Genomic DNA, 17,293 nt, shown 5'->3' with positions numbered 1-17,293 from the left:
GGGGGGAGGAGGGAGTGGGGAGGGGAATGGGGGGCAGGGGTGGTGGGGGTTGAGGGGAGTGGGGGTGTGGGGAGGGTTGGGGGGAGTGGGGCGGGGGGGTGGGGAGGGTTTCAGGGGAGTGGGGTGGGGGGGTGGCAATTTGTTGGTGTTATGTATCTAAAGTGTTTGCATCTCTGCTGGTAGAATGTCATGGGAGTTAGTGACGTAAGCAGAGGGGCTCGTGAGTTTTTGGGGGACTTCCATCTTGGACCTTGGATGTGCAACATCCCCTAAATAAACCTGCACCAGGCTTGACTTTAGCACCTGATGAATGTAGCACCTCATTACTTTTCTTTTTGTTGAATTTCCCGATCAATACTTAACAGTTGGTTTCAAAGTTCAATTGATTTTTCTGAGAATAGAATCGCAGAACCCCTAACAGCGCAGAAGAAGGCCATTCGAGCCTGCACCGACTTGATGACAGAATATCTTACCCAGACCCTCCCCTCTACCTTATCCCCGTATCCCCAAGCATTTACCCCACTAATTTGTACATATCTTTGGACACTAAGGGGCAATTTAGCCAATCCACCTAATCTGCACATCTTTGGACTGTGGGAGGAAACCGGAGCACCCGGAGGAAACTCACGGGGAGAAAGTGCAAACTCCGCACAGACAATGACCCCAGCCTGGAATTGAACCCAGATCCTTGGCACTGTGTGGCAGCAGTGCCAACCACTGTGCCATTGTGCCGTCGATTGAATGAGCATTAATGTGAAGTCTCCCCTCTGTCTGTCTCTGTCCATCTTGCAGTTAATCTTGCTCTCTCATCCCTCACTCTTTAATTCCCCGCTCTCTCTTTCACTCATCTTTCGCTTTTGTCCCTCACTCTCCTCTCTCTTGCATTTTCTCTCTCTCGCTTTTCTCCCTCTCTCTCGCTTTTCCTCTCTCGCTCAATTTGCCCTCTCTCTCTCGATTACCCCTTTCTCCCTCGATTACCCCCTCTCTCTCTCTTAATCTCTCTCGATTTCCCCTTTCTCTCTCTCAATTTCCCCTCTCTCTCTCTCGATTTCCCCTCTCTCTCTCTCTCGATTTCCCCTCTCTCTCTCTCTCTCTCGATTTCCCCTCTCTCTCTCTCTCAATTTCCCCCCTCTCTCTCGATTTCCCCTCTCTCAATTTCCCCTCTCTCAATTTCCCCTCTCTCAATTTCCCCTCTCTCTCTCTCTCTCGATTTCCCCTCTCTCTCTCTCTCTCTCTCGATTTCCCCTCTCTCTCTCTCTCTCTCGATTTCCCCTCTCTCGTCTCTTGCATTCACTAAAGCACTTTATTCGCTGTAAAGCACTCTGAGATGTCCTGCGGTCATAAAAGATGGTTTTTTTTACCACGGGCAGAGCAAACACATTGGGGTGACTATCTGTTAGGATTCAAAAAGCAGCTTCAAAGTAGTATCATCATTATAGGCCCCGTTTACATGGACTAATGGTGATCCCACTTGTGTTTGGAATATGGCTGGCTGCCAATTTCAAGGTTGGAGACCTGAATGTCGGCATAAACAGAGCGTTAAGTTCTGTGGTGTGAGCTTTACACTGAGGGCTGGAAAATCAGCCCCGATGTGGGTATTTCGACCTGCCTTTCACTTCACCTCTGACTTATTGATGTTAGAAGTTAGAATCTTTGGGGCTAATTTTCAACTTACTGGAGTGCAAAATTCATTTCAATGGATAGGAGAATAGGGTGGCTTCAATAACAAACCCCCAACCCAGCACACTGGTTTCCTGCTCCAATGCTAAGTTGAAGATTAGCTGCTAATTCTTGCAGATGTTTGTGGTTAGCAAGGGCCTTTTCTATGAACAAAACAAAATAAATCTGGTCCTTTTTAAAAAAAATAAATTCAATTATGTTATATTTCTCTCTTCCTTTCTCTCTCTCTCCTCTTCCTTGGTTCCCTCCTCAGTTTGATATACCTCCAAGGCATTTTGCACAGTTCACAGAGAGGGGCCAAATTGCCCAATCTAAGGGTCATGTGCTCCCTACAAAATAACAGTAATTTTTTGGCAAAGTATCCTTATCCTTGGCAAATGTTCATTACTGCTACTTATCAGTTTCCAATGAAACAGGTTCCCCCCACAGAGCAAATGTAATTTATTATAGATGTGGTTAATATCTCAGAGAAGCAGATCTTATATCTCCATCTATACAGAAACCTTGCAAATCACTTGTCTTTGTGCATCACATCTGATGTTCAATTAGGGTCAAGTTTCATATTCTGTAAAATTGGAACTGAACAGTTGGAAAACATACCAATCAGCAAACAATCTTGAATTCTCACTAGCTTAAAGAAAATCGTTAGTACTGAAAACAATGTTTGTAACATCAAGAAGTCCTTAGAAATTGATATGGAAATGATTAAACTTACCCACAATTTCAGTGTCAGACAAGTCTCCCAACGATTGAGTTCCTCAGAGGCCTGTGTTCACGCAAGAAGCTTGAGCCTTGATTTCAGAGGTTGCCAGACCCATGGCTCTTAGTTGAAGATATGAAAACAAGACTTCTCCCATTCCCAGCATAGTTGCTGACATCTACAGTACATGTGTAATTGAATTCAAGACTAGCTATTTATCAAATATGTCAATAAAACTCCTCAACCAAAAATATTTTACCCAAGGTTTTTGCATAAATACATTAACTGCTGGATATTTGACAAATAATGAAAGATATAAATAAGAAAAGAGCCAACCAAAAAGTTTTCTTTGTTATTGGATTTTGGTTTAGGTTAGGAGTTCCAGGTCTTAGGCGAATGGGTAATAAAGAGCTTCTCTCCATATTTAATGAAGCTACTATTTGAAATGACTATGCCACAATTATAGCAGGTGCATTGGTATTCGTCATCTGGCAGCAGTGGGCAATAAAACCATTATAGGATATTGCAAGAAACATTAGTCCCAGGCACCCTCCAGAGGATTTGGAGTGTAATTGTTGATTGAGTTTTGTACACTGGGCTTTTTAAATGATTAAGTGGCGAAAACACAGTACAATAGAGTGACACTGGCGGCCCCGGACACTGGGTGTCTGTGGTTCCCACAAGAGTTTTATTTCTTCTACAGGTAAAACCCAGCAACGTAATATAAAGCTGTTGTTTCCAACCATACCTATCCTCTGTCTCACACGCTATTAAACAAAAGCAACCCCTGGCTTCAGTTCCTTTATCACTCAATGGAAATACCCATCACTTAGTGTCATTTCAGATCGGTTAAAACGGGTTTCTTTGCTGTGATTTTGGCAAAAGAGGAATCCTGAAAAATAGAAAGAAAGACCTGTACTTACGGTGCTTATCATGGCCGCTAGATGTCTTGAAGCACTTTGCAACCAGTGAAGTACTTTTGATGTGTAGTCGCTGTTGCAATGTTGGAAGCACAGCAGCCAATATGCACGCAGCACAAACTGCAACGCGCTAATGACCAGGTCGTTCGTTATTTGTGATGTTGATTGAGAGGACATTGGGGGAGAGCTCCCCTGGTCTTGTCAGAAATAGCGTCATGACATCTTTTACATCCACCCGAGAGGGCAGATAGGGCCCCGGTTTCACGCTTCACCTGAAAAACCGTGCCAAAGTGCCAAATTTGTGTGCCAAACTGGAGTAATTCACGCTGTTTTTTTTCAGTTGGGAGTTCAGAGAAGAATCTTCCCCACACTGCACTCAGCGGGCTATTGCGCGTGCGCCTATCTGTCAGTCCTGAGATCAGCGCATGCGCCGTGGCCCCGCACTAATGGCTTCTTGACCGCTGGGCAGCCCCGCAACTCCCGCAATGTTGGCTCTCCCCTCCCCTCCCCCCCACATCCACGGCCCGATTGCTGCACCCGCCAAACCATGCCCTGTCCTGCCCCCCCCCCCTCCCAGCCAGCCATGATCTCCAAATCCCCCCTCCCATGACAGTAACCCCCCTTCACTTGCAGTGTTGACCCCCCGCCCCCCCCCATCCCACCCAAGCAGGCTGACGGCCTCCCAGGTTGATTCCCCCCCCCCACAGCCCACCCCAATCGCTGGCCTCCCTGCTTCCCCACCAATCTCTGTGCAGAGTGGCTGTGGGCCCACCCTCACTGATTGGCCCCACGGCCCCAACCCCATCTGTCCACCCCCTTTGCGCTGCCTCACGCCGATGGGCAGTGCCAAGGTGCCCCCTGGGCATTGGCACTTCGCCCCTTGGGCAGTGCCAGGGGCATTGGCTGGCACTGCCTGGTGCCCATGCCCAAGGGGGAGCACCCCCTGCCACCCAACTCTCTGAGGGATCCCGATTGCCCCCCCCCCTTTACTCCAACGGGGTCGGGCTGCTACCTCCCGAAAGTGGGGAGCTGCTATAATCCCCGCTGGAGTGAAACTCAGTGGCGCGGTGGGAGACTTCAGTCCTGGGCCTGCCCATTGTATTTAAATTATATCTAAATGATCACGTAAGTTGTCTTTGCGCCTCCCTGCCGATTTCTGGCGTGGCGCAGATGCCACCGGAAATCCGGCACTGGGAGACGCAAGCGGGGTGAGAACTCTCGCGCGAACCCCGCAAATCGGCCAATCTCCCGGCCCATTGCACAAAAAAATTAGCGCCGCGGGATGGGAGAATTGCGGCCCGCTCCTTTGACAGTGTAGCATTCTCTCAGTACTGAAGTGATGTGCTCACTGTTGGAGTGTTAGCCTTGGTCTTCATGCTCTAACCCTGGAGTGGGAGCTGAACCCCGAATCTTATGACTCAAGAGGGTGCTGCCAACTGAACCGTGGCTGGCACTCCTGCTACATTGGTAAGTACGTGGGATTGAAATGTTCCAACCGGCTTGTTGGCCTAAGTTTGAGGTAATTGACTCCCGTGGTTATGGCAAATGTTTTTTCTGATATAAGCAACTTCCTCTGATAAATGTGGACAGTGTCAAGGTCAAATTTATTTGTCTACGTTTATCCAGGGAAAAAAATTCCTGCAGGTTTCAAAAGCACTTGCCTTTGTCTGTAGGGGGCAGACAGCCTCTTGTTGATAGACCTATTCCTCCGCCTCAATAGCTCTTTCCCTTGCACCATTATAACATCTGATTCACCAGGAGCAACACTGGGGCACATTTTCCAGCGTTTGTGTGCATAAAAATCTTTGAATTGGTGATGCTTTTATAGAATGGAATCATGGAATAGTTACTGTCCAGAAAGAGGCCATTCAGCCCATTGTGTCTGTACCAGCTCTCTGTAAGAGCTAGTCCCACTCCTCTGCCTTTTCCTCGTAGCCCTGAAATTTTGTTCTCTTCAGGTAAATATTCAATTCTCTTTTGAAAGCTGAGATTGAATCTATCTCTATCTCGTGCTCAAGCAGCGCATTCCAGATCCTAACTACTCACAGCTTATAAAAGGTTTATCTCATGTCGCCTCTGGTTTTTTAAAAATTCTTTTTTTTATTTGTGGGACATGGGCATCTCTGGCTGGCCAGCATTTATTGCCCATCCCTAGTTGCCCGAGGGCAGTTGAGTTTCAACCACATTGCTGTGGCTCTGGAGGCACATGTAGGCCAGACCGGGTAAGGACGGCAGATTTCCTTCGCTAAAGGGCATTAGTCCTTTTAGATTTTGTTAATCACCTTAAATTGGTTTGTTCCCCCAGTTCATTGGGAACAAGATGAGGCTGTAATGGTAACACCTATTCTTCCTGACTCTGAATTAAGGTGTTGTTTCCCTCATGAAATGAAAATGCCTTCTCTTTCTTGCCTTGCTGACCAGCAATCCCCACTAAAACCTCAGTAATGACCAAGTCCTAACCTTCATGGTCTTGTCACTCAGTCTTCACTCTCATTCTGTGCCCCACTCTGCTCCTGACACCAGGGTTTAAGATCATGGTTCCCCCGTTCTGTCTGGTGCTACTTGCCTATTTCCTCAGCCACTCCCAGCTGCATACTAATTACCTTGTACCCGAACCGCGAGAGAGATGGGAAGTAGGATTTGAGAGGAGGTGAGAGACAGATCAGGAAGATGTATCTGGTATTGGTGAGAAAGACAAAGAGATATTGCAAGTAAAGTCGTTCTGAGGAAGGTGGGAGAGTGGGGGCATGTGGAGAGAAATGGGATGAGATCAGAAGGGTAAGAGTGAGCAGAGAAAGAGAGAATAGAATCATAGAATCCCTACAGTGCGGAAGGAGGCCATTCGGCCCATCGAGTCTGCACCGATCACAATCCCACCCAGGCCCTATTCCTGTAACCCTATACAGAGGAATGGGAAAAGCCTCACGAATACTTACAGATCTCAAGCCACATAAACTCACTGCATTTTTCAGCAACATTTTCAGATCCAGAGAACTCTAGATTCCATCTTTCTCTGCCATCACTCACCTCTCCAGTCCAGCTGCCGCCACTCAACCACACTTTACTCCTACCCTGAACGCCGCTGCCTTTCCATTCCTTACAAATGATGGCTGAAGGCAGTGGTCTCAGCAAGGCCAAGAGCCCTGACAACATCCTGGCTGTAATACTGATGTCTTTTTGCACCCGAGCTGGCTGTGCTTCTAACCAAAGCTATTCCTCTACAGCTGTAACATTGACATCTACCTGACAATGTGGAAAATTGCCCAGATATGTCCTGTCCACCAAAGGCAGGATAAGTCCAACACAACCAATTATCACCCATCACTCTATTCTCAATCATCAGCAAAGTAATGGAGGGTGTCAGTGTCAGCAACAGTGTTATTGGGCAATACTTACTCTCCAATAACCTGTTTACTAATGCTTCACCAGCATCACTCAGCTCCAGACCTCATTACAGACTTGATCCAACCATGGACAAAAGAGTTGAATTCCAGAGGTTAGGTGAGAGAGACTGCCTTTGACGTCAAGGCCACATTTAACTCATTCTGGCATGAAGTATCCCTCACATACTTGAAGACAATGGGAATCGAGGGTAAATTCTCCACTGGCTGGAGCCTTACCGAGCAGAAAGGAAGATGGTTGTGGTTGTCAGAGGCCCCCTGGACATCTCTGCAGGAGTTCCTCAGGGTTTTGTCCTAGACTCAACCACCTTCAATTGCTTCACCAATGATTTTCCCTCCAACATAAGGACAAAAGGAAGAATGTTCGCTGATGATTCTACTGTGTTCTGTTGAATTCATAACTCTCATATAGTGAAGGAATCAGTTCCTTAGTGAGAGGCAGCAAGACCTGGAAAACATTCATGCTCAAGCTGATAAATAGTAGGTAACATTCACACCACCCAAATGCCTAGCAATGTTCATCTCCAATCAGAGAATCTAACCACTTCTCCATGACATCCAATAACATTACTATTTTAAACCCTGCATCATCGACGTCGTGGGGAGCTGCCATTGCCAAGAAACTTAACTAGCTCAGCCACATAAATACTGTGCCTACAAGAGCAGCTCAGAGGCTGGCTATCTTGTGGTGGATAAATCGTCGCCTGACTCCTAAAGTCCTCCTACTATTTATAAGGCACAGGTCAGGAGTTGACGGAATATTCTCCACTTGTCTCGATGAGTGCAGCTCCAACAAGAAGTTGAACACCACCCAGGACAAAGCAGCCTGCTTGGTTGTCACCCCCATCCATCACATTAATCATTCACTCCTTCCACACTGATGCACAGTGGTAGCAGTGTGTACCACCTACAGGTTGCACTGCAGTAACTCCTCCAAGACTCCTTTGACAACATCTTCCAAACGCACGACCTCTATCATCTAGAAGGACAGGGCAGCAGGTGCATGGGGAAATCACCACCTGCAAGTTCCCCTTCAAGTCCCACACCCCCCTGATTTGGAAACTATGGCTGGGAGTTTACACCCACGCTCGTCCCAAAACCGTAAAATCCCGCCCGAGGTCACCGGACCTTTCTGTGCTCCGCCCCTCGCCCGCTGCGATTCCCGCGGTGGGCGGGATGGTAAAATTCCAGCCCAAAGTGTTGTTCCTTTGCTGTTGCTGGATCAAAATCTTGCAACATCCTCCCTAACAGCAATGTGGATGTACCTACACCACATGGACCGCAGCAAGTCAAGATCATAGAATCGTACAGTGCAGAAGAGACCCTTTGTCCCATCAAGCCTGCACTGACACATTAGAAACACCTGAACTCCCACCTAATCCCACCTACCAGCACTTGGCCCATAGCCCTGAATGTTATGACATGCCAAGTGTTCACCCAGGTACTTTTTAAAGACTGTGAGGCCTCCCGCCTCCACCACCCATCTGTGTGGTGTGAATGTTACCTACTATTTAACAGCCGAAGCATAAATGTTTTTCAGGTCTTGCTGAATGTAGCCCAATCCATCACGCAAACCAGCCTCCCATCCATTGACTCTGTCTACACTTCCCGCTGCCTCGGGGAAAAGCAGCCAGCATAATTAAGGACCCCACGCACCCTGGACATTCTTTCTTCTACCTTCTTCCGTCGGGAAAAAGATAAAAAAGTCTGAGGTCACGTACCAACCGACTCGAGAACAGCTTCTTCCCTGCTGCTGTCAGACTTTTGAATGAACCTGCATTAAGTTGATCTTTCTCTACACCCTAGCCATGACTGTAACACTACATTCTGTACTCTCTCCTTTCCTTCTCTATGAACGGTATGTTTTGTCTGTATATTGCGCAAGAAACAATACTTTTCACTGTATGTTAATACATGTGACAATAATAAATCAAATCAAATTCACCTTCCTAGACCAGTCCAAACCATCACCACACTCTGGGTAAAAAAGTTTCTCCTCTCATCCCCCCCTAAACCTCCTGCCCCTCACCTTGAACCTGTGTCCCTCGTGACTGACCCTTCAACTAAGGGGAACAGCTGCTCCTTATCCACTCTGTCCATGTCTCTCATAATCTTGTACACTGCGATCAGGTCGCCCCTCAGTCTTCTCTGCTCCAACCAAATGAACCCAAGCCTATCCAACCTCTCTTCATAACTTAAATATTCCATCCCAGGCAGCATCCTGGTGATTCGCCACCACCTTCTTTCAGGCAATTCAGGATGAGCAATAAATACTGGACTAGCCAAAAACACTCACACCCCATGAACAAATGGAAACAAACACATCGTTCCATTTGACTACCATTGCCATTCTTTTCCAGCTGAACCACAAAATACCAGCACAGGTCCAGGAATGTGGTTCAAAGGTGGCACAGTGGTTAGCACTGCTGCCAGTGACATGGGTTCAATTCCAGATCGGGTCACTGTCTGTGTGGAGTTTGCACGTTCTCTCCGTGTCTGCATGGGTTTCCTCCGGGCGCTCCGATTTCCTCCCACAGTCCAAAGATATGCGGGTTAGGTAGACTGGCCATGGTAAATTGCCCCTTAGTGTCAGGGGGATTAGCAGGATAAATATGTGGAGTTAGGGGGATAGGGCCTGGGTGGGATTGTGGTCAGTGCAAGCTTGATGGGCCAAATGGCCTCCTTCTGCACTGTAGGGATTCTATGAAACAGGATTTTACATATTGCATCAGTGGCCGTACCAATAAAATGTTCGCCGCCTGGCCTACCTCCACCTTATTGTAAAGCGGAGTGACCTAGAATGATGACTGCGCCCCCAAGAGGCTTAGCCTGAGGGACCTCTGATTATTCAGTGAGCTGTGGGCATTTGCTGGGGACCCACAGGCAGACTGACAGCCAATCATTATTGGATTTCAGATTGCAACATGACAATTGATGGTATGGCAGAGATACAGCTCCAGGGACCCGGGTTCGATTCCCGGCTTGGGTCGCTGTCTGTGTGGAGTTTGCACGTTCTCCCCGTGTCTGCGTAGGTTTCCTCCGGGTGCTCTGGTTTCCTCCCACAGTCCAAAGATGTGCGGCTATGATAATTTGCCCCTTTAGTGTAAAGGGGGGTTAGCAGGGTAAATACATGCGGTTACAGGGATAGAGCCTGGGTGGGCCTGTTGTGGGTGCAGGCTCGATGAGTCGAATGGCCTCCTTCTGCATTGTAGTGCTTCTATGACCAGCAAGGGGAGGTTGGGGGAGCTGATCGGGGGAGGGGTCAATCACAGTGGGGAATGATCAGGAGGGGGGAGGAAGTGAATGCCGGGGGAGGGGGCGGGACAATAATTGGACTCATTCTCGTTCTTTGTTGACTTTTCCTCAGCATATCTGAAGCGCAGATATGGATTAATAAACGGTGGATCTGACAGCGACTCTCCCAGCACCCAGTCAGAATCTGCCAGCCCCGGCTTACAGCACCAAGTGTTCCACCATTACCAGGTTAAAAAGCCCAGGGTGGTGCTTGCTCCTGAGGAGAAAGAGGCCCTGAAGAAAGCCTATCAGTTAGAGCCATATCCTTCCCAGCAAACCATCGAGGCCCTGGCCTCTCAACTGAACCGCAAGACAAACACGGTCATCAACTGGTTCCATAACTACAGGTTAGTACGGTGACAACAAGTTTTTAAACAAGTTTGCATGGTCCGTTTGTATACCTTCAACAAGCTTTGCAAATTATAACTAAGCTTCCTCCGATTTCTATTTTGTTTATCCGCTGAAACGTTTAATTTGGCTTGAGATCCCAGTGCTATTTTTTTTAATACTGCCCTTGTGTGTACGTACAATAAATATCACTTGTAGCTCTTGGGGCATGTTCCCACACTGTGTTGCGTACCTGCTTGTAATAATAATCAAAGTGAACTTTGAATTATGGATCCAGTATTCCCGAAAAGAAAATACAAATGAAGAAATGCGGCCCTGAAGTGAACCGTTGATCTCCTCGGGGTGGGGGGGGGGGGGGGGGGGGGGGGGAATGCTGGGCTCGCAATCCTGCTCAATGTTAGAAAAGAGTTTTTAAAGAACAAACATTAAATTTTCTTGAATGTTCTGCCTTACTCGAGGTAGAGTGCTATTACTCCTGAAGATAAATATCCTTTATAAAATTGAAAGACCAGGGTAGAGACCCAAGAACTGATTGAAAAGATGATGTGGAGATATCGGCGTTGGACTGGGGTGGACCCAGTAAGAAGCCTCACAACATCAGGTTAAAGTCCAACAGGTCTGTTTGGAGTCACCAGCTTTTGGAGCACTGCTCTTTCATCAGGGGACTCACCCGATGAAGGGGCAGCGCTCCGAAAGCTCGTGATTCCAAATAAACCTGTTGGACTTTAACCTGGTGCTGTGAAACTTCTTATTGAAAAGAGGAAAGGTAAGTTGGGACAGATATGGCCCAGATTTTGCAGTCAGCAGACATGGAATAGCAATCACTGTCCTCCTCACTCACAACTGCCCAGAAAGTTCTCACCAGCTATAGAGCACTGACTTGTACTTATCTGTTTCAAACCGGAATCTGCGGAAGAAGCAGCGAAGCTTTTCAACCAATCCCACTGAGAAATCCTCACTGAGGCAAAGTTAGGAGTCGGCGAGCTTTTTACGTGATAGTTATTGATGGACAACCTCTCTATCATTCCCTTATCTCCTTTGATCGGAATCTCCAATTCCAACCTCGTTTTCTGTTTTTTTTTCATGTGGGATGTGGGTGCCATTGGCTGGGCCAGTATTTGTTGCTCATCCCTTATTGCCCTCGAGTTGAGTGGCCTGCTGAACCATTTCACAGGGCAGTTAAAATTGAGGAACACATTGCTGTGGATCTGGAGTCAGATGTAGGCCAGACCGGGTAAGGCTGGCAGATTTTCATCCCGAAAGGACATCAGTGAACCAGACCTCCATGAAAATTAATGGACAGAAAATTGTGAGCAGTGCTTGCCTTGTTTCCCGAAAAGTACAAAAAAAAACCTTGCTAGTATCCCAAACCTCTGGAACATTCACCTCTGTATTTTAATATACCTCGTAACATGCCCCGTTCTGGAGACACAAATATTCCTTTATGATGTAGGATAAGTAACTTGTAATAGTGTGCAACCGGCAGAAATGTTACTGTTACCTTTGAAGTTTGTGCCATATTCTGATCTTCAGGTGACTGTGTGATGAGAATTTAAATTAGCTTTCATTGGAAGCTTTTGCAGAATGAATTTGAATGTTAGCAAGTCTCTAAAATTCTGGTTGTGTATTTGAAGACCAACGTATAAGGAGTCTCTAATTTTGAACGGTCAATCATTTTTAAAGTGAATTGCGTTTGGTTTGGCCAAATGTTAACAGTTTATGTTCAATGAGAATCTTCAAATGTGTTTGCAATTGGGTCTTTGACTGAAACAGTTGAAATTCTGATGGGAATCGCAGAACGGCGCAAAAAAATATATATTTGATAATCCAATTCAGTTACATGTTTACCAGTCAAGTTCCAACTGCTAACGGTCCAACAGGTATGTGAGGCTTGATTCTCAAAGAGTGCAGGGTTGGGACCTGGTGCAGGCTGGATTTCAGAGTCTCATTCCCAGAGCTCACCTCAGGATCCTGATGCCTCCAGGACATGATGGCTGGCAGTGCGAGGGAGTGTTGGGAAATGTTGGTGCATCTCTCCAAATAATAGCCCCTTTAACACCCTGAGAGGCTCCGTCAGTCCCACGGTGCAATTTTTAAATCTTTTTTCAGACCTATCCAGATGGTCTTGTGCACACTAATGCACTACCGTCGGCTTTGTTGTGGGGCACAAGTAAGTTATTTTGTAGTTGATATTTATTCAGACGCTTTGGGCCAGTAAGAACTGGCACAAGAGCTGCTCTTTACCTTGTCTTCCATGGCCACTTTCCAGGCAGCTGCAGCCCACAACCTGGCTGCTGTCCGTCCTCACTGCCGGTGTCAGGCAGGCAGCTCCAACCTCTCCGGAGGTGCTCAGTGCCACTAATTGGGCACAGAGTTCACCCCCTGACTATCATGGGATTGAAAGTCTAGTGATGACCATGAAACCATTGTCGATTTTTGCAAAAATCTATCTGCTTCACTGGTGTCCTTTAGGGAAGAAACACTGCCATCCTTACCCAGTCTGGCGTACATGTGACTTCAGACCCACAGCAATGTGGTTGACTCTTAAAAAGCCCTCTGAAGGGCCCCAACAAGCCACTCAGTTGGAGGACAATTATGGACGGGCAATAAATGCTGGGGCGGCCAGTGATACCCACATCCCCAGGAATGAATAGAAGGATGTGACACCGGCTATTAATGCACAATAGAGAGCAATCCATATTAACAAAAGAACGCTGATTCCCCATTTGCAGCGTTTCAAGATGCCATCAAAACAGATGGGCGGTCCTTAGCCCCCTTCCTGCATATAGATTTTGGTTAGTCCTTCTTTGTTCCTGGCAGGTTTTGGAGGCAGGATATCTGGTGGCCGATTGTCCTTGTGTTTTGCAGAGATCAGACAATGGCAGGCGTGAAGTCCATCAGGGAACAGCCTAGACATGGCCCCGGGTAATCCGCTTTCTGAGGCTGCTAGAAACTTGGCCAGTTTGCAGGTCAGGTGACTTCCGCAGCCATTTTAAAAGGGGTGTCTTTGCATTTCTAGCTGTTTCTTTTATAAAAACAATCCAAGGCATTACACCAGCTGATGAAGCTAGCAATTAATATCGCACACAACACATTGTCGTGACAGTATCTCACTGTCTAATAACAACTGAGGAAGCAGGTATACAATGTAATTGTAGTGAAGAATAAATTGGATCCAACGACGTTTTACTGAATGATATTGAGTCACTGATTCTAAAGTGGTTGAGACATCTAGTACATTTAATATTAGAAAAGTACAACCTCGTCAGATTGATTTTTTCCCCCTCAGTTTTGATCTTCAGGTTGCCTCAGTAGTTTATTTAATGAGCCTGTAACTAATGCTGCCTGATTCACTGAAATTTTCATTCATGCAGGTCACGTGTTCGAAGAGAAACGCTTGTCGAAGACCTCCAGGAGAATGACACGGACCAGGAGCCGGCCAGTTATCGAGGGTACACAACCCACAATCATTCTCTCAGTGCTGGGCCATCGCAGAGTTCTGACTCTGAGCCAGAAGATAAGAAAGCCATTTTTACCGAACTGAAGGGCAAGCGGCCCACTCCACTGGCAGCTCGTGGGGAGGCGAACAGGGAGATTAAACAGGAATTCAGTGATCATTGCGAAGAAGAGGATTATGATCATTGCGAAAGATGTTGCGGTCAAAATGACCTAGAAAGTGCTGCATCATCCGTGCACTTCCCCAGCACTGTTAAACGAGAGAGAGAAGGGACAGGCTGCAACCATGAGGCCCATCCGCTAAAGACTACCACCGTGCTGCATATCCAGAATCCCCAGTGCTTGATCATTGGTTCATCTAATTATGACAAATGTCACACTAACTCCTCGGACCTCACGCCTCCGGACATCTCGCCAAAGCCGAATGAGAATGTTTCTGTGCCAAAAGAAACAGAAACCAATGGCCTAACCCCTAACAGTTTCAGAGCAGCCTCAGAGCCTGCATGTGGTAACCTGGAGGTGACTCTGAACTCTCCTTCTGCCGCCTCCTCTCCAGGTTTAATGCCAGTTTCTCCAGTCCCATCCTCTTCTGCTCCTATCTCTCCGTCAGTGCCTGCCATTTCCAAGGGGCAGTACTCGATTCCTGGCACTGAGGTAGTTGCTTTCCAGTCAGACACAAAGCTAAATAAGAGCATCCAGAGACGGAACGCAAAGATGGCCAATCTGAACAACATAATCCATCGGCTCGAACGGGCGGCCAATCGGGAAGAACCTACAGACTGGGAATTCTGATCAGACGTTTTATTATGAGCTGTGACTTTATTGATTATAAAAACGATAGGATGCAACACTGAACTCTTCAAGAGTAGGAAGAATTTTAAATGTTTAATTTAACTTGAGACTCGGCAGAGCCTAAAACTGCAGTAATTTTTGCAGGTGACTGTTGAGTTTTATGAATTTACTCTTCAATTAATCTTCCAGAATCACATTTAGCATCTGAGGAAAAAAAAATATTGACCACTATTTTAAACAAAAAAAAATTCAAACAACTTTTAGAAAAAAATATTTATTTGTACAAGTCTTATATTAAGGACTGGATGAACACTCTTTACTGTAGCAATTTTCCTACTTGCCATTAGCTACAGAATGAAAATAACAAACGTTAATTTTGTGCCACTAAATGCACACTTGAAGTCCTGTAGTTTGCCACAGGAAGAGATTAAAGACTATAGTCTAAAGCCATTAAACAGCACTATGATCCAGAAGGCTGACCAAATTTGCTAGCTTATGGATAGAAATTGTTTTTTCTTAATTTTTGTCTTCAAGACAACTAATTCATATTACTAGAAGTGGACTCTGATATAGTCAAGAAGACTCTAAAAAAAAATAGGAACCTCAACACCAGGAACTGTGTACTTAGTTATTGGTCATGTGTTTTCAAACATTTGTAACACAGGGTGTTATGTGCAATTGTATATTGTTGTAGAAATTTCTGCAATAGCCTTTCTTGAACAAGATGTAGCATGGTACGTGATTAATTCTTCACCCCCCCCACCTCCCTCCCATTAGTCACTCACCACCCACCCCCCCCCCCCCGCCCCCCCCGCCCACCCCCCCGTGGTGTTCTGAAGAATACCAAAAGCCGAATGAGCAGAACCTTGCCTGACAAAAACAAATAATTTTGGAGTTTACATTTTGTTTTCTTTTTCTAACCAGCTACGGAACTATCGGGGAAACAAAAATGTAAAAGAGGCAGCTGATAAAATCTCTGCTTTTGAAGAAGAAATTCTGCTTCCTGAGTTGCCATATCGGGTGTTCAGCACTGTACCTTGCGTGAGCAACTTCCATTACAACACAGCGCGCCTGACCTCTTCAAACCAGTCTTGATTTTTGTCCACGTTTTGAAGTTTTTTTTCTTTTAAGATGTAGTTGATGCGATGGCATTGGTGTAATCTTATCTCATTACAGAAGGTTGATGTGGCTTTTTGACTCTTCAGGATTCCCTGTAGCACTTGATTTTTTTTGTCTTGTACCAAATTTAAATCCTGTTGTGCTCAAGGCTACGGAAATGCACTTGATCATATTCAGCTGACCCTTTTTATCCTTGTGTTCATCTTACCTTTTGTATTTGTAAAATGAAAACATGAAGGCTGATCTTTGTCTCGCCTTTGTAGTCTTTCTCTGCACTTGGCCACTAAATACAGTATATTTCTGTTTGCATTGTGTAAGAGTTATGACCTGCGGCTTGATTTATTCTCCGCTGCCGTGTCCCAAAATACGGTGTTACTTGTCACTGTATTTCAGATCAGCTTTTATTCATAATGTTACAGGTCTGCAATAGTCCCAAATGGAAAGACAACCGAAGAGGCGTTCAAGAAGACAAACTGTATCGCAGTTGACGGGATTTTCCGGCCGCGCTGGCCCCGAAACCGGAAAACCCTGCCCGGGGACAAAGGACCTCTCCATGTTCCACCCCTCGCCCGCTCCGATTCCCGTGGCGGGCGGAATGGGAAAATTCACCCCCATTGCTTTCGTGACATTGCTGAAAGCAACTTAAATTCAAACAAATATGAACAGAGTGTTTTCTTTAAAAGGCGGGTGATGCATTATTTTTCTCCTGAGGAGTATAGACAAAAGGAATGAAGGGGAAAAAAACGTCAGAGCAATTAAAATTAGGCACACAGTGAAAAATGCAATCAAATGATTGACTTCATCATTTAGATTTAGCACCCTTTTACAGCTGCCATGCTAGTCTATTTGATCTGATTCGAAAGGATACAGTTTGTTTCATGCATTATGCATGCAGGTATACCCTGCAGATCAATCTGAAAATGGCAACTGTATTAAACCAATTGTCATAAAAATTCTCTGCAACTGTTGCTGAATTAAAGATGTGCAGTTTTTAATGTGACAGTTGAGTCAATACAGTCAACATTTAACAATCAATCTATGAGACACATTCAGCAAGATAGTATATCTGAACAGAATATTGTTTGAGGCAAGAAGGTATGAGCATCCAGGCAAACTTTACTCTTCAAATCCAAACCTTGAAGTTGCTTAATGCTGGAAATCAATTTCCCTTTTCAGATTCTCAGTTTGGAGTTGTGTCTGTACACTATTCAGCTGGAAAGATGAGACTTCAATTACATTTATCTCAGTCGTAGTCTGTACTTCATTTGTATTTCACCAGTTAGCAAGACTCAGGTGTTCTTCCAGCTCGACAAAAGTCACAGAGTTCCAAACGCTTCCAATCTTGAAACTGTCAGTATTATTACCATCCAGCGATTGGTAAGTAGGACGGGGCCATCTCAGCAAATTATGGATTTTGCAGGAACTGGCAAACAAATGGCACTAACCGTTCATTACACGTGCTTTTGTGTGGCAATCTACTTCAATGTAAGGTCCTGTACAGTGAACCTGTGCAAGCAGGACAACCTGACTCTTCAACCAATCAGATTTCACCCATCTAAACCAGGAAGTGTAAATGAGTAAAT

General features: G+C 45.9%; 1 protein-coding gene across 3 annotated transcripts in view; it reads left to right on the top strand.

Moving 5' to 3' along the window:
* cux2b (cut-like homeobox 2b) overlaps positions 1-14,826 on the top strand; it is a 350,318-nt gene extending 335,492 nt beyond the window's left edge. For all 3 annotated transcript variants that reach the window (XM_078227452.1, XM_078227450.1, XM_078227451.1), the window contains 2 exons: positions 10,069-10,342; positions 13,718-14,826. In XM_078227452.1, coding sequence (XP_078083578.1) covers positions 10,069-10,342; positions 13,718-14,591 — 1,148 coding nt within the window. In that variant the 3' untranslated portion in view covers positions 14,592-14,826. The remainder of the gene's footprint in view (positions 1-10,068; positions 10,343-13,717) is intronic.
* Positions 14,827-17,293: the final 2,467 nt, after the last annotated feature.

This window comes from Mustelus asterias, chromosome 13 (genome assembly GCF_964213995.1).
Source record: "Mustelus asterias chromosome 13, sMusAst1.hap1.1, whole genome shotgun sequence".
In the NCBI taxonomy this organism is placed as follows: domain Eukaryota; kingdom Metazoa; phylum Chordata; class Chondrichthyes; order Carcharhiniformes; family Triakidae; genus Mustelus; species Mustelus asterias.
Note: the sequence above shows the minus strand (reverse complement) of the source record. Positions and strands in the feature narration are given on the sequence as shown.